The following is a 22801-nucleotide window of genomic DNA, read 5'->3' on the forward strand; positions in this document are numbered from 1 at the left end:
GGGGACGCAACTCACTGAGGTCCAATTGTGCTAGTGAGTGAGGTGGCCGGAGGCACTAGGCATCTCTTGGCCTGCCTGCTGCTCGAAAGGAGGGCGCTACAGCCCCATTTTGTCCAAGTGACTGAGAGCGAACTGCGCACCATGCAGCCTCCCTGTGGAAGGACCCCCTCCTATCCATGGGCCTGGATCTAGGCCATTGAGGGACTGGACATTGCCAATACACTTGCAGCCATATTCTGTGCTTCTCCCTGGCCCAATCTAGCAGAGGGAGTCGGCCTCCTTTAAGGCATCTCTAGTGGAGCCACTCAGGGTCCCCGGAGACTGGGGCCGTATACTCGTTCTGCTTTAACCTGGAGCAAGCGGTTCGGGTATTAGAGTCCTTTCCTAGCTCAGAGGGCTCTGGGAGGGCTACTGCCATTTCCTTAAAAAAAAGGAAGAGATGTGGCGCCGCGGCCAGGGCGACTGACTCCGGAATCTGGGGATCATGGTTCGATCCCCGGCACCGGCGGCAGATTAGCCCAGCACCATGTGACTCTGGGCAATAGCTTGCTTAATCTTCCCGAAGGCCCCCAGCGCCTAGAGACCCTTACGGGTGATTGTTCGCGCTTTACAAATGTGGATTAAAACCACCTGGTAAGGTGGGCACGTGCTGCTTCCCCTGTTATGCCGTTAAACCCAAAAAGGCATCATGGGTTGTTATAGGGGCCAAGTATCACAGGCAAAAATGGACAAATACACTGACATCATCGGCGGAAAACAGTATGGCTCTTATCGTCTAGGCCACCAAGGAATCCAAGGTGCAACTGGAAACAAAAATTGAGAAAGTGAGGACTGATATCTTCTTCCTCAGACAGGATTTGAGAAAAAAGATGGTTGAGAGGCAAGGATTTCCACTCTAGAGGACACCATAAAGCATCTCTCGTCAGAGGTGACCTGCCTGAGCCAGGAGGCAAAGCTCCTCCAATAGCATTCAGAGGATCCTGAAAATGTGGCCCAGTGTAATAACCTTTGCTCCATCAGCTTTCCTGAGGGCTTGGAGGGCCAAGATCCTGAGGAGGTTCTGGAACACTGTCTCAGTTCTTGGCTGGACCCCACGCATCTCTACTCCTGGTTTGTGATTGAACGGGCACATCACTCCTTGGCCCAGAGACTTAATCCCTGGGTCCTTCCTAGGCCCCTCATCGCCTGCTTTCTGAGCTACAAAGTACAAAGACTGCGATGCGATCCTTCAAGGGGCCTGCCAAGCCAAAGACCTGATGTTCCAATCTGAATGTATTCTGACTTTTCCTGTTTACACACGGGGAGTGCAGGCCCTGAGCAAATCCAATGACCAGGTAAAGGCAAAATTCTGCTCCATGCACATCTCCTACATGCTGCTGTACCCTGCCAAGAGTGATCCACCACCCTAAGCTCCTCTTTTTTGAATCACCTAAAGAGCCCTGGCTGTAGCTGGAAAATCAACGCCCTCTCTCACTCAATCCCCCAATCTTGTGGGGGTCATCAGATCCTTTTTTGGTGGTGATAGGAATCCCGGAAGATCAATGAGTGGGAGACGAAGGAAGGTATCCCGCAAGCAGCTGACGGGCATTTCAACTGTGGATGCTACTTCTGAATCAGACAGTGCAGCGGAGCGTGTGGGGGGAGGGTGCCCCTCTCGCAGCTCACAAGGAACCAACCCCATCTGTGACTAGCCCACGGAGTGACTTTTTCCATGGCAAAAAGAACAAATGATAGACGGAATGCTGAACAATGCAAACATTCACCCCAGTCACAAAGATCTCAGTTTAATTAATCTTTTTATGCTCACTACAACACCCTAGTTTGGACCCAGCCATATGTAAATCAGTCTTGATCCTTCTCACAGGAACTGTTGTCCAGCCCGAACTGCCAAGCCAGGTCCTCTCTGCACTGGAAACAAGCATCCTGGGGCCAATTTTTGGGTATCAACTCTCATCAGCCAGGCTAGCTTGAATCCAGTGGCACAGTGAGCATGGCACCCACATCTGGGCATACCGTTCCCATGCAGGGCGGCAAAAGCAAAAAGAACAAATGATGGACAGAATGCTGAACAATGCAAACATTCACCCTTAGTCACAAAGATCTGGGTTTAATCCAATGTTGTTTTGCTCACCACACCACCCCAGATTAGACCCAACCATATGCAAATCAGTCTTGACCCTACTCCTCATGGGAATAGTCCAGCCAGAACTGCTAAGCCAGGTCCTCCCTGCAGGGGCACCGGCGATCTCCAGTTCACTGTGCACTGAAATGGTTAACAGACTAGCACCATATTATACTTTGCAATTCTTGTGTTGACTGTGGTTGGTGCGGCGGATGGAGTGGCCTTCTTGTGCACCTGACGCCTCCACCCACATAAGTTCATAGTTGGTTCTATGGTTTGTTTTGGGATGGGTGACATATGCTTCTTTGGGGGAAGGGAGTATTGGGACTGGGGAATTGGGCGATCAGTGAGCACGGGACCCACGCCTGGGCATACCCTTCCCACTCAGGGTCACAAAAGCAAAAAGAAACATGTTGTGCCTCTCAATTTGTTGCTTCTTTAGCTAGATGACTCAGCCTACACCTGGAGCCCTCTTGGCCCTCGTCATTCACTGGTCGTACACATCTCCAATACCTTTTGGCCACACTGGGTACTGCCCCTGCATTGATTCCACTGAAACCCTCATGACTCCTGCCCTGATGTGGAATGTCAACAGCCTTCTGGACCGTAATAAGTGGGGGGCAGTCTTTCAATACATACAGTGACACGCCCCAGGGGCTCTACTATTGCAAGAGACTCATCTACAGGGCCATCACTGCTAATTTCTAGGCCGCAAATGCTATGATAGGGCATATAGTGATAGATGTACTAGGGGAAACCGCAGGGTGGCCATTATTCTTCATAAGTCTCTGCCTCTCGCTGTCACAAAAGTAACCCACAAGGGCGTGGCCATCATATTATAGGGCTCTGTGGACGGCGCCCCCGCACAACCTTGTTAACGTATTGTCACCCTTGCCATGCAGGGACCCACACTAGAGGCTGCCAGGGTGATAGTGGTGGCGCTACCCTGAGGAAAGACAATCATAGGAGGGGAATTTGATAACATCATGGATGATGACTGGCTTGGGTTGTAGGAAGGACACCCAGCAGTGATGCTGTGGTTTGAGTGATTGGGCTTTAACCTGGGACTTACTGATGCCCTGTGTTCTTGGCATCCTGGGGCCCTAGAATATACCTAAGCATCTGCTGCCCCAGGGTCCCTCTCCCATATCAACTACTGATTCCTCCCCACTGACGATATTCTCTGCGGTTAAGGGGCACAGATTCTGCCCTTCGGGATATCAGATCATGCTCCGGTTCTGGACGTCCCCCTCCTGATTCCCGATGGATTTGGCACCTAAACGCCTTGTTTCTCTAGGAAGAGAAGTTTGTAGAATACCTCGGAGGAGAACTCACCACTTTTCTTGAACTAAACGTGGGTTTCGTGAAGTCGGAGGGCACCCTGTGGAAAACTCTTAAGGCGTCTTTGCAGGAGTGGCTGGTTCCTTTCAAAGAGGCTCTGAAGGGGACAGTCTGGAATCGTTCATTCTGGCTCAGGAGCATGGAAATCCCCACTCGCGCTCCGAGTCCAAATTGCAGGCAGCTAGAACTGGACAGATTATCCCTACATCAGACTCACACTCAGGAAGAACTTCAATGCCCGTCCCATTGGAATTTTACCACAAGCTTGGCCCATTGCTTACCTCGCCTCTGCTCCAGTTCTAAAAAGAGGCGGTTGACAAAGGCCATCTACCGTCTGAGGTCGACTGTGCGACAATCGTGGTCCTACCCAATCCTGGCCGACAGCAAATGATTTGCACGCTCTTACATCCCATGTTCATTATGAACAGTGACGTAAAAAATTATGCCAAGCTCTTGGTGAATAGATTGGTTTTTAAAATTACATTTTTTATTTTTATATACTTAAAACATTGCTGATAATATACGACGTTTGCACATTTTAGAGTATACATTATACAAGGTAGCTCATAGGAGAGTGCAAGGAGCAGATGCATATTACTTTCAACTTTGTAGACATACAATTCTTAAGCGCAGGTATTAGTTTGTCTATGTGATTGGTTGTGCATGTTAGTCACTGAGATCAGGGTCGGATTCCTCGGGCGGGGGGGGGGGCGCATATGTTTCCTCGAAATGAATTCCACTTTCCCCACACCGGCACCCACTTTCGGGGACACCCTCTGTGAATGAATACCGCTTTTTCTGCCACCATTGCTCTGTCCAAGTCATGACACCAATGCTGATGCAAGGGGGCAGCTCGCGCTCCCCAATGTTGTGTGATATTACGTTTAGCTAGTGTGATCCCTAGAGTCGCCCAGGCCTGTGCTGCATGGTTGAGGTCAGTAGGCTCCCAAATGTTGAGGAGGCACCTCCGTGGTTCTGGAGGGACCTCAAAGCCGCAGACCCGGGCGATTGTGGCCATGATTTTCCCCCAATATTGTGCTATGTTGGGACAGTCCCACAACATGTGGTAAAAAGTGCTCACCAGCCCACACCCCGTAGACATAAAGGTGTTTCAGTCCGTCCGATCTTATGAAGTGTCATCCTGGTATAGTATGTTCTGAGCAGTATTTTCAACTGCACAATCTGGGTGGAATTGCCACTTGCCGCGAGGATGCTAGTGCCTCCTGCCAGTCCTGATCGTCCATGTCTCTGAGCTGTGCCTGCCATTTCTCTCTCAGGGTGCGGGTGGGATCTTTCTGATTATTTATCAGTTTGCGGTATGTAAGAGAGATTGCCTTTTTAGTGAGGTAGTCCGTCAGGAGACGGTCCTCTAGCGGTGAGGACTCGGGGAGATCAGTACCCTGAGGTATGGCTTTGGTAAGGGCATGTTTGATTTGCAGGTATCGAAATTGCTCCCTATCAGCCATCTGGTATGTTGCTTGCAACTGGGCAATTGTCACTATCACCCCTTCTTCCACAGGTCCCCAACCTTGGATATGCCAAGAAGGTCCCATCTAGTAAATCCTTTACTGTTGCGAAGTGTACCCAGTCTTGGGGTGTCCAAAAGTGGTGTATGTTGTGTAAATAGACCCTCCCAGCCGAGCACTCGCTGCGCCGTGAACCAGACGTGTACTGTATGTGCAGTGGGGCCGACCAACGTGTTTTTTCGGGCCTTGTTGTATAATGAGCCCAGGTGTCCGTCTGTGCCAAGGGTGTGTCTGTCCAGTCGAAGGGCCAGTTCCTCCTGCGGGGCATAGAGCCATTGATTAATCACTTTAAGTTGAGAGGCCCAATAGTATAGTTGCACATTGGGTAAGGCAATTCCACCATCGGACCAGCTCCTTGTGAGCTTGGACATTGCTATGCAGGGAGGCTTTCCTTCCCAGAGGAGAAGGCCCACTTCTGCCTCAATTTACTTAAAATAGGAGTTGGGGCTGGAAATGGCGTGTTTTGTAGAGCATATAGAAACCGGGGGAGAGCCATCATTTTGAATAGGGCCTCTCAGCCCAAAAGCGTCAGGGGCAGTGAGTGCCAGTGTTTCACTTCGCTTTTGAGTCTCCGGAGGGGAGGCATAAGGTTACGCTCATAAAATTGAGTGTGATCTGGCGTGATATGGATGCCCAGGTATTTGAAACCATCTTCCCCAATTTGTATCGTTACATCTCTGGGCAAGCGTGGGGGGGGGGGACCATGAAGAACATACAAGACTGACTTTGCCCAGTTAATCGAGTACACGGAAAACCTGCCGTAGGACGCACAGATGTCTATTAAGCAATTAATCGATCGTCTGGGGGAAGACATGTATAACAAGATGTCATCAGCATAGAGGGAAATGCGGTCCTCCCATCGCTCTGTCCATCGCAGTCCCCGTATTACTGGGTCCCCTCTTATCCATGCCGCGAGCAGCTCGAGTACCAGAGCAAACAAGAGTGGGGACAGGGGACAGCCCTGTCTGGCTCGGTGCCCCAGGGGGGAAATCATCTCGCCCGTTAACCACCACATGAGCCATTGGCTGTGTATACAGGAGCTGAACGCAGACACGAAATTTGGGGCCAAAACCAAAGTGTTGTAATACTGCAAATAGAAAGGGCCATTCCACCCGATAAAAGGCCATGCTGGCGTTTAATGAAAGGAAGACCTCCTCTTCTTGGATAGTTGATATGCGGGCCAGTACGCCGTGAAGCCATCTCAGGTTCATCGCCGTGTTCCGGCCCGGCATAAAAACAGATTGGTCGGGGTGTATATGGGTCATGAGATATGGTTGGAGCCTGGTCGCCAGTGCTTTCGCTAATATTTTCGCTTCTACATTAAGGAGCGAAGTTGGGCGATAGGAGGTGCACTCCTGTGGAGGCTTACCAGGTTTTAGGATCGCCACAAGGATCGCTATTCTCTGGTCTCTAGGGAGTATTCCCTCTTCTAGGCTGGTCTCCTACATCTTCAACATGTGTGGTACCAGCGTATCTGCCTCCTTTTTGTAGAGCTCCATGGGATCACCGTTTGGACCCAAAGCATTGCCCGGTTGGAGCCCTTTAATAGCTGCCGAAGTTTCATCAGCTGTAAGAGGTGCTTCTAGTGTTTGCACCTCTTGGGGTGCTAGTGTGGGCAAACGTATGTCTTTAAGAAAGGCCAGGTTCTCCTCCATGGTTGCTTGTGCGTTGGAAGTGTAAACTGTCTCGTAGTGTTGTGCAAAGGCTGTGACTATGTCCTGCGGGTCTGTTATTTCCTCCTAATTAGTCACTTGGGTAAGGGAGGGCTGTCACAGATTTATCGGTCCCTGGTAATACACTCCCCCACAAGACTGGATACTTTAAGGGCGAAATGGGAGACCTGGGTTGTGGAGTTGGATGAGGCCGACTGGCGAGATGCATGCATGCTTTCCTGAACGCTAGCACTATCAGTCAGGCTTTGTATGGTGCAATTTAAGTATCTTCACCTAGCATATATGACACCTCTGCAGCTGTAGGGAGCTGGCATTTAGCAGCCACCCCACTTGTCCCAGATGTCAGAATTCTCAGGGAGACTTCTTCCATGTGATATGGTACTGCCCGGCAATCCAGGTCTGCATGGCGCCACTTTTTGCCACTTTCTCTGCAGTTATTGGTAGCCGTATTGAGCCACAACCTCGGATTGTTATATTAGCTATTTTGGAGGATTTAGGTGGGTGTAGAGGAGATGGGGTACTGCTGGGGTACTGCTGGACTCCAGCGGGCGTCTGCATCGTCAGAGGTGCTGCTCCCTTTCAATGAGGCCCTTACCGAAGTCCTCTTGGGTACTTGATCGCAGCCAGCCTCGGAGGCGCCGCTGGATAAGAACATCGCTAGGCGTCATCGCCCGGCACCTGGTGATCCCGCCTTCTTGACCACTCACCCCACGCCTGAGAGCCTGGTCATTCAGGCCTCGACATCGCAGAGTGCCTTTCCCTCAGCTCCGCCGGATAATGACTCTAATAGGCTAGACCAATATGGCAAGAGGTTGTTCTCAGACAGTTTGGGGTTGAGGTTGGTTAATACCGCCTGCTTATTGGGCCGTTACTCCCACACAGGTTCTGCCTCAGTGCTCTGAGGAGGTCCAGGCTGTCCTTTCCCAAGCAATTACGGAGGGCAAGGATGCGGCGAAGTTTGCCATCAGGTGTGGTTTGGACACCGCCGATTCGTTGGGCAGGGCGATTTCCATGACGGTGGCGTTGCGGCAGCCACGCCTGGTTGCATTCCACTGGCTTCTCACCCGATGTCCAGAGCTCGCTCATGGACATGCCCTTCAATGGCTCCCGCCTCTTTGGTGATAAGGCTGACAATGCCCTGGAGTGCTTTAAAGACTCTTGTGCCACGGCCAAGTCTTTGGGTCTTTCCTCGAATACTCCCGCCACAACAGGGTTTAGGTCCGTTCGTGGCCAAGGCAGGGGTACCCAGGCACGCTCTTCCAGCAAACGTGTGCAGAACCAGCCTCAGCGAGGCCGCGGACGTGGGTTCCGCAGGGCCGGGTCCAGTAACCAGCGTGCGGGGCAGTAAACTTCCACCCCCGCTGCTTCCGCCTCGAAACCTTCCTAATCCTAGCTTCAGGGGGCACCCCACGCCAGTGGGTGACAGGGCTCACCTCCACCACTGGCACGAGATTACGTCAGACAAGTGGGTGCTACAGATAATCTGCCAAGGTTACTCGCTCCACTTTCTGTCCTCCACTCCAGCCATGCCACCTCGGTGCCACCGCATGTCGGGGGATCATTTGGCTCTTCTCCGTCAGGAAGTCATGGCCCTCCTGGCCAAGGGGGCCATAGAGTACATTCCCGATCAGGAAGTAGGGAGTGGTTGCTATTCCCACTACTTCCTGGTCCCCAAGAAGAACAAGGGGGGGCCTGCGCCCCATCTTGGACCTCCGGGACGTCAATTGCTCCCTCCATGAGGAGAAGTTCAAGATGCTGACTTTAGCTCAGGTCCTGTCTTCCCTGGACCCTGGAGACTGGATGGTAGCGTTGGACTTGCAGGACGCTTATTTTCACATTCCCGTCCTGCCGGCCCACCAGCATTACCTGCGGTTCACGGTAGGCCAGGAGCATTTTCAGTTTGCCGTGCTCCCTTTCGGCCTTACCAGCGCCCCTCGGGTGTTCACGAAGGTGATGGCGGTGGTCGCAGCTCACCTGCGCAGGTCAGGTGTGTCAGTCTTCCCCTACCTCGACGACTGGCGGCTTCGCCCCAGGCAGTTGTCTCCCACCTCCAGACTACGGCCGACCTCCTGCATCTGCTGGGGTTCTCCATCAATGTGCTGAAGTCGCACCTGAGTCCCTCTCAGAAGCTCCCTTTCATCGGAGCGGTTCTGGATTCAACGCTGTTTAGGTTTATCTTCCCGAACAGCGAGTCCAGGCTATTCTGGCTATGGTTCCACTCTTTCAGCCTCTATCCCGGGTTTCAGTCAGGATGTCCCTCCGGCTTCTGGGCCTGATGACCTCCTGCATCCTGCTGGTGCCGCATGCCAGATGGCATATGCGAGCACTGCAGTGGGACCTGAAGTTCCAGTGGGCGCAGCATCAGGGCAAACCGTCCGATCATGTCCAGATCTCGGAGGACACTGCACAGCAATTGCAGTGGTGGCTCACGAATCGTGATTGGGTCAATGGCAGATCCCTCTCCCTTCCCCAGCCGGAGCACACTGTAGTGACGGATGCGTCCCTCCTGGGCTGGGGAGGCCACATGGGAGAGGCGGAGATCAGAGGCCTCTGGTCTCCGGTGGAGTCCCGGCTCCATATTAACCTTCTGGAGCAGCAGGCGATCCGACTTGCACTGAAGGCATTCCTTCCCTCTGTCCGGGGAAGTGTAGTGCAGGTGTTCACGGACAACACCACCGCCGTATGGTATTGCAACAAACAGGGCGGGGTGGGGACATGGACCCTTTGTTAGGAGGCTCTGCGCCTCTGGACGTGGCTGGGACATCAAGGCATTACCTTGGTGGTTCAACATCTGGCAGGTTCTCTGAATGCCAGGGCGGACGAACACAGCCACCGGTGCATGGTGGATCCCGAGTGGCGTCTGAACTTGAACGTGGCGCACGGTCTCTTTCTGCGATGGGGAGAGCCGTGGTCAGAGCTATTTGCCACCGAAGAGAACGCGCAATGTCATCAGTTCTGCGCGTTGGAATTGCCAAGGCGGCACTCACTCGGAGACGCTTTTCATCTCGAGTGGAGCTGCGGTCTGTTGTACGCCTTTCCGCCTATACCACTTCTGCCCAGAGTGCGGAAGAAGATCAGGCGCGACCGGGCCCAAGTTATTCTTGTGGCTCCGGACTGGGCTTGAAGACTATGGTATCCCGAGCTACTCAGTATGAGCATCGATCCCCCGATCCGTCTGCCTCTTCGGGAGGAACTTCTGTAGCAGCAGAAGGGGATGGTCCTCCACCCGAACCTATCCAGTCTCCACCTCCATGCTTGGAGATTGAGCGGTGACAGTTGACACATTTCGATCTTCATGTCATCCTGGCAGCCAGGCGTCCCTCCACTAAAACAGTATACGCCTGTCGGTGGAACAGATTTGTGGCATGGTGCACAGCTAAGACTATGGATCCCCTTTCTGCCCCTCTTTCTGAGGTTCTCCTGTTCCTTCTTCCTTTGGCCCAGCAGGGCTCTGCTCTGGGCACTCTTAAAGGTGATCTTTCGGCTATCTCTGCCTTCCTACGGCTTTCTGATCAGCCTTCTCTTTTTAAGTCCCCGGTTGTTAACCGTTTTCTTAAGGGCATTACGCATACGTTCCCACCTGTGCCCTTCATAATGCCTCAGTGGGACTTGAATCTTGTCTTGACTTTTCTGATGTGCGCTCTCTTTGAGCCCCTTCATAACTGTCCCTTACGTCTTCTTACTCTCAAGACGGCTTTCCTGGTAGCTATCACCTCTGCCGGGAGAGTGAGTGAGCTCCAGGCTCTTTCTTCCAAACCTCCTTTCCTTTCTGTTCATCCGGACAAGGTGGTTCTGAGGACACGTCCTTCTTTCTTGCCAAAGGTTGTCACACCCTTCCACATCGGGCAGACCATCACTTTGCCCACCTTTTTTCCGCCTCCGTATCCTTCACGGGAAGAGGAGCGGCTCCACCGTCTGGACCCTAAACGTGCGCTTGCATTCTATCTGCAGCGTACACAGCAGTTCCGGGTGGATGATCAGCTCTTTGTTGGTTACGTGGGCGCCAAAAGTGGTCGGGCGGTGCACAAACGGACCATCTCCAGATGGGTCGTTCTGTGCATCAAAGCATGTTACTCATTAGCCAAGAAGGAGCCTCCTGTGGGTCTGCGTGCCCATTCGACCAGGGCAACTGCGGCCACTACTGCCTTGGGACGCGGTGTCCCCTTGCAGGATATTTGTCAGGCAGCTACGTGGGCCTCACTGCACATGTTTACCAAACACTACTGCCTTGACAGTCTGGTCCGGAGAGACGGCTTCTTTGGCCGTTCTGTGCTCCGTGACTTTCTGGTGTATCTTGTTCGCGGACCCACCACCGGGGTTGGTATTGCTGGGGTATCTATTCTAAGGTAAGGAATCTATCACTAATGTGTCTCTTTCAGATGCACAAGTTACTACTTGTGTAACGATATATCTGTAAGAGACATTAGTTAGTGATAGATTCCTTACCGCCCCATCCATCCTCCCCGTTCTGCGAAATGATTACTAGGGTTCAGGTCATCCCCTTTTAGGGCCCTAGTTTTATGCACCAAAGGTCAGTTTCTCGCATGACTCTGCGTTTCAGCGCAGAAAGTTGTGTACAGAACTGACATCAGCGTGCATGGGTGGCGCCTAAGTAGCCTCCGTGACGTCGTCCCGGCGTGCACGACGCCAGTGACGGGCGCGGAGATGCACGGCGCCACCTACTGGCGTGCAGGGGTACTGCTAAGCAGAAAACTTTCCGGATCCAGACTGACGCCTGGGGAATATTATAAGGTAAGGAACCTATCACTAACTAATGTCTCTTACAGATATATCGTTACACAAGTAGTAACTTGTGCATTAATAAAATAAAGAACTTTATGCATGAGATTACAAATTTGAGGTATATGAGAAAATAATAATGTTGGAAAAGTAAGAGAGTATGGAAGAAAATAAATAGAAATGGAGAAAAGTAAGAAATGAAAGAGAGAGAGAAGAGAAGTAATAGTAAGAAGATCGAAAGCAGGAAAAGAGTAACAAAATAGGATAACTTCAGTATAATTGGGAGGACAGGAGGATACAAGTAACTTACCAAGAGGTGAACTATTGAGTGGTGGTGGTGAGGCCACAGGGGAAAGATGGCGCAACTAGAATCCAGATGCAAATGAGGAGGAATACTCCATACCACATATACATATATGTAAATGCAGTCATGAGAAACATAAGAATGAGAGTACTTAACCCCTTCGATGCTCATGACGGAATGGTTCTGTCATGAGCATCGGTGTTCATGACGGAACCATTCCGTCATGAGAACAGGGGCACTAAATCCCTGTGCTGCAGACAGCAGAGGGATTCCCCTTTGTTTTTTATTGGCCTCGGGAGGTTGGGTAAGAGCTTCTCCAACCTCCCGAGGCCAATTTACATTTTCTATCTCAAAATGTTTTGGGCCCTTGTCTGTCGCGGGTACTCCCACACGAGTGAGGCACCCTTTTTATCGGGAGACCGGGGGGAACACTGGGTGGTAGGAAATTTGTGTCAGCCTGGTGATGCCACAACTTTCCCACACACAAATGTGTGGAAAAAGTGATTTTTTTCAGCAAAAGTTGAGGTTTGAATGAGATTCTGGGTGAGAAAACGTTGGGGGATCTACGCAAGCCATACCTCCCTGGAATCCCCCCGGGTGTCTTGTTTTTAGAAATGTGTGGGTTTGGTAGGTTTCCCTAGCTGGCCGCTGAGCACGGGTCCAAAAACCCAGGTGACCCCCCTTGCAAAACCAGGTTGTTTGGTGATAGGCAATTTTGATGTCGCCTCTAAACGTTTTGGGCCCTTGCCTGTCATAGGTACTTGGGCCTCCCACACGAGTGAGGCACCATTTTTATCAGGAGACCCGGGGGAATGCTGGATGGTAGAAAATGTATGTGTCAGCCCGGTGATGCCACAACTTTTTCACACAAAAATATGTGGAAAAAGTGATTTTTTTTCAGCTAAATTTGAGGTTTGAGGGGGTTCTGGGTAAGAAAACGTTGGGGGATCCACGCAAACCATACCTCCCTAGTTTCCCCCGGTTGTCTAGTTTTCAGAAATGTATAGGTTTGCTAGGTTTCCTTAGGTGCCGGCAGAACTAGGGTTCAAAGACTAAAGCTAGGCACTTTGCAAAAAAAAGGGTCATTTTTCACTGTGAAAATGTGGAGTGTCCAAGTTTGCTTTTTGGGCCGTTTCTGGTCGCGGGCACTAGGCCTACCCACACAAGTGAGGTACCATTTTTATCGGGAGACTTAGGGGAACTCAGAATTGTAGAGCAACTGTTATTACCTATTGACTTTCGATGCATTTCTGCCTTCCAAATGAAACACATTGTGTAAAAAAGAAGTCATTTCACAAATACATAGGTGTCTTTCATACCAATTTTTCCATGTATACCTTTTCCCAAAATAATTGCTATATACCCGGTACATAATAAAAAACCATTGCAAGACGCTGCTCAGTTATTGGCTCTTGGTTCGTCGGGTTCTTGGTGAACCTACAAGTCCTATATATCCCCACAACCAGAAAGTTCCAGCAAATGTTACAGTATATTGCTTTTATACAGCTGTCATAATTAGAAGAAGTTACAGGTGAAAACGTTGACACAAATGGCAGTTTTTTTCAACTAATTTTCAATTTCTCCTATGTTTAACTGTTAGTTTCTATGAAGAAACCTTGAAGGATCTACACAAATGACCCCTTGCTGAATGTAGAATGTTGTCTATTTTTTAAAAATGTATAGCTCTCCAGGATCCATTATTGCTTTCATACCCATTTCTACCGTTAACTGGAAGGAGGTTGAAAGCACAAAAAATAGGCTATGTCCAAGAAAAAAGCCAAAACTGTGTAAAACTTTTTAGTTTTCTGACAAAGGTCTGCTTGTCCCTGAAAGCTGGGAAGATGGTGATTTAAGCACCACAACCCCTTTTTTGATAGCATTTGCAGGGAAAAAAACAGACGCTTTCATCTGGAGCCCTTTTTTCCCTAAAAAAATAACCTTTTGCTGTATTTTGGCTAATTTCTGTGTCCTCTCCAGGGGAATCCACAAACCATGGGTACCTTTTGAATCCCCATGATGTTGGAAAAAAAGGGCGCAAATTTGGCGTGGATACCTTATGTAGTCAAAAAAGTTACAGTGGCCTAAGCACGAACTCCCCCAAAAAGACTTAGCACAGGGGGGAAAAAGGCCTAGCAGCGAAGGGGTTAGGGGGGAAAAGAGAAGAGAATACATGTTATCACACAAGAGGAGAGTGAAACAAATATAAATAACTAAATGTAATATCATGGGATCATGCCATATACAAGTAACATATACAGATAAACACAAAATAGAGAGAGTCATTTAGGAATGCGGAAATTTAGAGATGTCCATAGTTTCAACTTTACAACTGTCTATAAACTTCTGCAGTAGAGCGGGTCTTCGTACATCATCATTTAATTTTTATACGTCACCTTAAAGAGACCCATATGAAATAAGCTAAAGCGAGCATCAAGGGAGCGAAGAGCAGGGCATTTGTCCGTAAATGTTTTCCGTCTATCCACTGTGGGTTCAGCGAGATCTTGAGGGAAGAAGAGTGAGTTGCCAGACCCAGTAACTCGACCTTTAGCTTTGGAATCTTTAATTACCGTGAGTAGTTCCTGCTACTCCAAAAAGTTGATGATAACCCCACGGGGTTTGTGTGATAATGAAGGAAAGTGTGGGTGATGACTAAGTCTATGAGCTCTTTGTATGTTCAAATGGATACATTCTGGCATATTCAAGACATTTGGAATAAAGGACTGAAAAAAGGAAATAGGTTGAGAGCCTTCCACCCCATCCGCCACACCAAAAATGTGGCGATTCTTTTTGTCTATTGCCATTCTCCAAATCTTCTGTCACTTTTTTAAGGTGTGCAATTTTGGTTTGAACGTCTTGAGCAGCATCTCGAATGTAGCTGATCCTTGGTTCCATGACCACAACTCTATTCTCCATTAAAGACCATTTGTCATCAAGCTGTTGGAGTTTCTAATTGGTGTCTTCTATATAAGGTTTTAAAGCAAGGATTTCCTCCAGAATGAGTTCCATGAAAACTGAGATGATAGCTTTAAGAGGTGAGAAGTATTAGTTGGAAGAGGAGTGGCCGTAGGTATCTTCGAGACAGTTTTAGTGATAGGACGGGGGTGAAGAATGAACATGACGGAATATTATCATGAGGGGTACCAAGAGCTTCCATTGCGTGGTCAAGAACGGCAAAGGAGTTCTTTATGTCAATACAGTATTGTGCAGACAAGGGTGTGACAGGTGTAGAAAGTTTGAGGGTTCTAGCTTTGCCCATAGGGTTGTATAGGAGAACTCTGCTTGATGAATTTACATAAAAGAACAATTTGAGTCACAAATTCCTATACCTTTCCAGACAGAAATGCTCCTAAGAAGACCAAATGGGCAAAATAACAAGTGTAGTGTTCAGGGGAACAAATGCGGGCTTAAACGTCAAGGTGCAATGGCTTAAACGCTGACATTTCCCTCAGCGGTAATTTTAAAATGGCATGCAATTGCTTTATCAGTACGCAACTTGCTGTGTCAGCAAACATTGAAGAAATACAGCTCATATTGTAATGCGACAGAGCAGAAGGGATTCTGCTGTTTACATGTCGATGTGGGTGCGGTCTTCGGCCTAGAAGCTGCAGGAGGCTGAAAATATCCCAGCAGTCGCACCAGAAATTCCTGTCAAGTGACCATCTTCATTTGGGCAACAAGCCATGCCCTTCCTTCCCTCCCAGGAAAGGTTGTTACAATGTTAAGGACCTGTTTTACAACTAGGGTGACGTAATTGCTCACTCGACTCCACCTCCTTCCCCCTGACCACCGCTAATCAGAGGCTTCACTGGTTCGCTAGCCTTCACTTCGTTTTTGGCATTTTGGTACAGTGGAACACTTCCACCCATTTGAAATAATTAACTCCAAATGTGCATGAAGATACCCTTTAGCCCTTTTAAGGTATGCGTATCAAGACGCGGGTAAAGAACACTGATGTTTCAAGAAGCCGCCTGCTTTGTCCTGTTGAGCATAGAAAGTAGTAGTCTACTTTTGTGTGTGGAAGTGGCAGATAATTTGCCAAAGATTCAAGCCACAGGCTTTGTTTCCGGCAGCCATCTTTATATGTTGAGGCTTTTAATTTGTTACTGCGGCAAATCCTTGTTGACTTGGTAGGAAACTAAAATATCTGCAAGAAAATTTACCTACAGTGATCACAACTGTATGTTTTCATAGTGTTGTTGGAAATGTCTTCCACATCTCTTCAACTCATTGGGGAACCCCTCCCTTGATTTGTTTTCTCCATCATCTGATTTTCTGTTTCCAAACGATGGCATGTATGTCTGTAATTTTCTTTTAACAGCTAGTGAATCTCAACAGCTGGTGCACTTTAAAGCCTCCTGCTTGCCCAACATATAATCATTTCTCCACCCCCTTAAAAAAATCTAAAAGTCTAAAATAAATAGAAAAAGATAGTAAATAAACAAAAGCGCCACTGCAGCTTTTGAAAGCCCATAAAGTAGAAACGGAAAAAGGGCATGAGAAAAAAAATGGGAAGTACATTTGCAGGCAGTTGTTTTTGTAAGACAATGACTGTCATCATCCATGGAATTGGAAAACAGTTTGGGAAGTGGTGTCGTTGGGGCTGGTGGAGGATATTTCCTCAATGCGTAAGGAATGGGATGAATTAGATCATCAGGAAGGTATTGTTCTTTACCAGTCATGGTCATTACTGTATGATCTCGCGAAAACATTTGATCACCTTTTTTAGGCACTCTAATTGTCTGTCCTAGAACAAAGGGCCAATTGCTTTGTGAAATATTTACTGGGTTTCTCTACAGCCCCTAAATCCACAGTAGTAATTGTTGGACGTTTCCACTATAGTGTGGCACCAGAAAGGACTGCATTTGAGTTGATTCACATGCGAAGGAATACTGCAAGACTCAGGCATGAGGGTGGATGATCAATTTATATTATATGCTGGTGACCTAACCACATGGCTTTGACTGCGCTTTAAGTCAATAAAGGTCAAATCAGATAGCAAGGGCATTTTCGTGGAGTTGTTGGAATTTGTGTCTATGAAGCAATTAAAATGTATAAAAGGTCTTAAATATCATGAAAAACAGCTATTAGCCCTTACATTCATAGCTTTGTCTGGTTTTACTGGCAAATAGAGATATTTTCCAAACACCACATATGAGCTTGTCAAGTGTTTTTTGCACCGTGAAAGACGTGTGCACTGCTACAGGACAAACTGTCGCGCTTTTGTTATTCTTGTGTACTGTTTACTATCAACATGGAAAATCTCGACATCAATAGGAAAACGTTCAGTAATAAAATCTCCATGTAATGAAGTTGCTTTCATTCTCTCTCTCTCTTAAGGCTTCTTGGGCTTCGAGTACCCTGGGTTTCTGGTTTACGGAACTTTTGGACCGAAATCACCAGTTTTCCGTCTGGATATTTGAGGGTCGGCCAAACTGCTTTTGGATGACAGGGTTCTTTAACCCACAAGGATTTTTAACTGCAATGAGACAGGTACATTCCACTTGTAACTTATCCTGTTGATCATTTATGCGGTTTTTAAATGCTAAAGTAAAAATAAAAACACGTAGATGTATGTGGCTTTGTTAATGTGCAATGCACCTTTGCAGTTCACGACATGTTCTTTTGTTTGAAAACCCCTATTATCTAAGGAAAGTACACATTGCACAACGTTTGTCCACTGAAGAGTGAAGAATGACATCCTTCTTAAAAATATTATTAATAAGTCACTGGTGTTGTTACATGTTATTTGATCTGTAGACTTATGATCAGTTCTTTGTCGTGATTACGTTTTCTGACCAATTTTAGGTGGGATATAGAAAACTTTTGCTGCTTTGCACTGTAGCATTAACATTCCATCAGCTAGTGATTGTATGTTATTCCTAAATTTTTCTCACTAATAAAGCAGAAAGCATCTACTCTGACAGTTAAACTTGCAGCTTTTGTCAGTGAATTAATTTTATTGGTTTTGTGATGTCAGTCTCTGAGCAAGTCTCTAAAGGCCTTGTCACTGTTTGGTGTGAAGGCCCAGTAACCTTGGACCAAAGTTGCAGTTATAGTTATTTCACATATTTTTATCCAAATCAATTTTATTCAGGGGCAACACAAGAATATTGCCTGTATGAATGCAAATATAGTTACCAAACGTTTATATTTTTATCATCAAATATTTGATACAGAGATAATAATACAGGTATGGAGCAAAATATGGGACATCAGTAATGATTAAGAAAATGACATCCATTAGGCTGGAATACATTTTATATCCTGACATTTTACCTAGCCAGGGCAAATTAAAAACAATAAACCAGTCAAAAGTGGTATAAAGTAGATCAGATTGGTATAAAGTATCAGTGGTATAAAGTAGTATCCCTATGCCCACAACCCTCACCAATAACGTGGAACTGATCCAATCTCCCTGCCCTGCAGTGGCGTAACGAAAGTTGAGGGGGCCCCCCTGCCACGTACACGGAGGGGCCCCCACTCCGGATCTGATCCGAGCTCTTGGACCAGAGTATTGTGCTGTGGGGGCCCCCTTGCAGCTCGGGGCCCCCCGCCCTGCGGGGGCCTGTGTTATGCCCCTGCTGCCCTGAAGAACCTGTCCTCAACTCATGGACATCCACCATCACTCACTACAATCACACTACCCCTATCATTACTCTCCGTCGCGTAACATCCACCATTATTACAACAACTGATCACACCAGGAACAAGTAACTCACAACTAGCAAACACCACAAGGCCGATCTCGTTCTTGACAGCCCGGACTCTAACCTTAACCCTCCCGTGACCGAAATCCCCACAGGTACTCCCCTCTCGACCCCTGATAGTCTGAACTCTTCCTCACAATCTACACCTTCCTCCAACATAGACCCTATTCCCCCGACCCTTTCTTCCCCCTTGTCCAACGTCATCTCCAATCCAGCGGTCACTCTCCCCCCTACTACCACTGCACACTCCCCTTCCGCCGTCACACACCCACATACACAACCAGCCTCCACTGCTAATCTCATTGACATTCCCCGGAACTCTGACTTCCTACCTAGAACTTCTCTCCCTCCTCACTTGGACAGTAGACCCACTACTCCTCCTCTGAACTCCTTGAATGGGATCATTACTAATCCAGCTCCCCGCGTCCAACCTCTCCCTTCTCCTAATCCTACTGATTCCGGCCTACCCCTGACCCCTGCTCACTCTCCCTCCATAGACCCAAATCATTCTCGGCCCCTGCCAAAAGCCTTAAACTTTTTCAGCTAAATAACTCAGCAACTGAACAGAATGGAGCAGAAAATTAACTCCCTGGCTGCCGATTTCCTATACTTACAACAAGACCTCCTCAACAGGTCCAAGCCTCCGTGCTCCCTCTCCCCGGGTAGATTTGATCCTACCTCCCTCAATACCTCTTCCATGGCCCCACAGAGCACCCCTCGACCCTCCAATCCTTCAAAGAGCCAGGCACTTCGACCCAACCGGGATTGCCAACCCTTGTCGGTATGGAAACCTGATGAGATCAACAACTCTTACCTCGCTTTGAGCCAGAAGTCAGCCGCTCTCCCCATCCCTGTTATTATTGGCACTAACAGAATCCCTAAAACTGCCCAGTCGCCTAGACTTCCTGCTCAATACTCCTCTATCCACCTAACTCCCCCCATCATCGAGGCTCCCCGCCCTCTCTCTTCCATGCTCCTAAACTGCAGATCAGCAGTACAACACGCCACAGACATTGCTGAAGCTCTACTCGCTGCAGAAATTGATATCGCTTTCCTCACAGAATCCTGGCTCAATGCCCACTCCACCCTCATTCTTGACCTTCCTCCCACACTATGGACCCCCTCCCATCCACAATTATAAAAGAACTCAACCACACCATTACCCTTTCTGGACAAAAATCATCAACGCCTGTCTCACCTCAGGCTGTGTCCCCGACTCCCTTCAAATAGGGCAAATCACACCCATTCTCAAGAAACCAGGGGCCGACCCTAATGATCTTAACAACCTCAGACCTTTCTCCAACCTCCCGTTCCTTGCAAAAGCATTGGAGAAATGCATTCTCCACCAACTCAACAAACACATTGATGACTTCAACCTCCTCAACACCTTTCAATCAGGATTCAGGAAAGGCTGTAGCACTGAAACAGCTATGCTCAACATCTCGGACGATATTCACAAGGCTTTAGATGAAGGTGATGCCTGCCTACTTATCCTTATTGACCTATCTGTGGCATTCGACACAGTAAATCATCCTTCTCTTCTGGAGACCTTGTCGAAGCGCTCCGGCATTAATGGCACAGTACTGAAATGGTTCACCTCCTTCGTTCAGCACCGCTCGCAACAAATTAAAATCAACTCCTGTCTCTTGAAGCCAACGAAAGTCACACTTGGGGTCCCGCAAGGCTCGATCCCCTCCCCATCCCTCTTCAATCTCTTCATGGAGCCCCTCACAATCATCTTGAAAAAAGCGGGAGTTAATTACCACCTTTACGCTGATGACACCCAAATCTATTTCAAAATCCAGTCTCCCAGCGACATCCAACACCTCAATGTCACTCTGATCGAGAGCCAAACTTGGTTCAACGCTAACCACTTAAAGCTCGACCCAGATAAAACGGAACTAATCCTATACTCTCCAAAAAGCAACCACCGACCAATCCACGAGTGGCTCAAGAATCTGGTTGCCCTAAACTGCCCCCTCGTCCTATCCGACTCAGTTAAGTCTCTAGGCATCACCCTTGACAAGAACTTATAAGTAGAGGACCACATCAAAAACTCTGCAAAAAGTGCTTGTTTCTCACTAAAACACCTCAAGAAATTGAAACCTTTTCTTCCCCATGATGACCTCAAGACAGTAGTTCATTCCATAGTTCGTTCTAAAATCGACTACGGGAACGCCATCCTAACAGGGACTCCAAAAGCTCACTTAGCCCCACTAAGGGCAGTGCTGAACTTAGCCGCTCGACTCATATCTGGTGTAAGAAGATTCGAACACATCACTCCAGCCCTCAACTCCCTCAACTGGCTTCCCATGGAAGGGAGGTGTATTTACAAACTGGCCTGCATCACACACAAAACCCTTCACTCTCCGGCCCCCAACTACCTGAACAACAAACTGATAAGAGCAGGTCAATCCAGAACGCTGAGAAGCTCCAACTCACTCCTTCTTATCCCCCCGAAACTGAAAAAGAAAACCACCCAATACCGATCGTTTTCTGACAACGCTCCCAGGATGTGGAACGCTCTCCCTAGAGTCCTCAAATGCAACCCCTCCTTCTCCTGTTTCAAAAGGGACCTGAAACTCCATCTCCTTAACAAATACTTTCCTGACCAATGTCAACTAACCTAGACTTTAATATCCGGGTTGACTCCCCTGTCCTGTGACATTCAAGGATAGTTGGTGATCGGACTGTGTTAACCACCTTCGTTTGTTTTCTCTCCCTCCGCTGCACTGTTTACCTATTTTTCATGTTGTATTTCTTTATCTCTATTTTGCTTCCTTACTGCCTTCCTACTATGTAATGCAATTTCCTTCTGTTTTTTACAGTGTGTATGTAAAGCGCTCTGATACCTACGGGTCGAGCTAGCGCTATATAAAACTTTTTAAATAAATAGAAAAAATCAGGTTAAGTTAAATATCATCTTAAGCCTTCCCCTCACCTAGAGCTTTACTCAAAGGTGAAGAAATTAAATATATGAAACATGAATAAGGGAATAGGTTTCCAACAAACTACCCCTGGTGCGGGGCAAAGAACCCTCTTTATGAAGAAGAATAAATAATGTGCATAAATTGTGTGTTTCAGCTAGGTCATTCAGTTCACGACAGGACAGTAGCTAAATTCCCAATAAGTGATCTGTGATATCCATCATTATCAAGAGTCCTGGCTGGAGCCATATATCATGAGACACAATAGAGCATAGCTACCTCCATTGGTCAAGTGTTACTGTATTCTGAGATTTAGTACCTGAGGGAACTCTAAAGAAGCAGAGGGCGGGCAAAGGATTGGGTTGTGGAGGTGTACTGAACTCCAAATATCAATCATGTATTCCTTTAATCCTGCCTATCCATCAAACTGTATTCCTACATGTGTACACTGTAGACCATGGGTACTCACACAAACATTTTTCCAGGGGCCAAAATGTTTGGTCTGTGATGTGACCTAGGGCCGCATTGATGTCATAAGGGTGGCAGTTAGGTGTTTGGGGGAGAGGAGCTGGCGGTAAGGTGGGTATACTGGAAATGAAGCATTTGCATTTAGCGGTTAAACTCCACAATGTGAATCCAGGAAACCTGAGATTAATCCCGGCTTCCCCACTTAATCAAAGTGTGTGATCCTAGGCAATTGTTTTATTTCACTTTCTCTTCTTTTCCTTCATTATCACATATAAGAAGACCTAGAAAAACATGACTCCAGGATGTGCGCTGTACAAAACCCCCTTCTGTGTTTGATTTAATAAACTAAACAAAAATATTGTTTTTGTATAATAGGAAAACAGGACCCCCTAAAGAGTGCACATAACAGACTTGCCTCTTAGTTTACTCTTTGCATCGTTGTCAGGGTGTAGGGAAGAATTAATATTTCTAAATTCATGTTTAAAATCTATCTCTTTAAAAAAAAAAATACTTCTCTGGGAAGATTGGTCTCCACAAGGCATTTTCACCATCAATCAACTAGGCTTAAATAAATTCACACTAACATTTGCAAACCTTCAACACACATATTGCCTAACTGATTAGGATTTTTACAAATTCTTAAAACTTAAATCCTGCATCTGGAAACTAGAGTACACCGATATAACACCGTTGTTACCCGAATTCTTCAAGTAACTAGTCTAAACGGGGAACAAAGTCCCAAGAATCTATAAATATCTAACACCAACATCCCTTAAACCCATGGAAACTATGCAGGACAAATGAAAAGTGGATGGTCTAACAATCGGTAATAATAAGCAGTGGTCTAAAATATTGAAGTCCCAAATTTTTTTATAAGATATCCCCAGTCCTGGCTCAAACTAAATTTATGTTGATACAGATGCCCTTCTGGACCCCTTCCCGCCTACACAACCTAAAAATCAGAGACACACCTGCAAGCTGGAATTGCAAACA

General features: G+C 47.6%; 1 protein-coding gene across 1 annotated transcript in view; it reads left to right on the forward strand.

The window, feature by feature from the left end:
• Positions 1-22801, forward strand: part of DNAH5 (dynein axonemal heavy chain 5) — a 5853083-nt gene that overhangs the window by 5684366 nt on the left and 145916 nt on the right. The window contains exon 77 of the mRNA XM_085606747.1: positions 17044-17196. Coding sequence (XP_085462873.1) covers positions 17044-17196 — 153 coding nt within the window. The remainder of the gene's footprint in view (positions 1-17043; positions 17197-22801) is intronic.

Source organism: Triturus cristatus, chromosome 5_2 (assembly GCF_964204655.1).
Source record: "Triturus cristatus chromosome 5_2, aTriCri1.1, whole genome shotgun sequence".
Taxonomy (NCBI): Eukaryota; Metazoa; Chordata; class Amphibia; order Caudata; family Salamandridae; genus Triturus; species Triturus cristatus.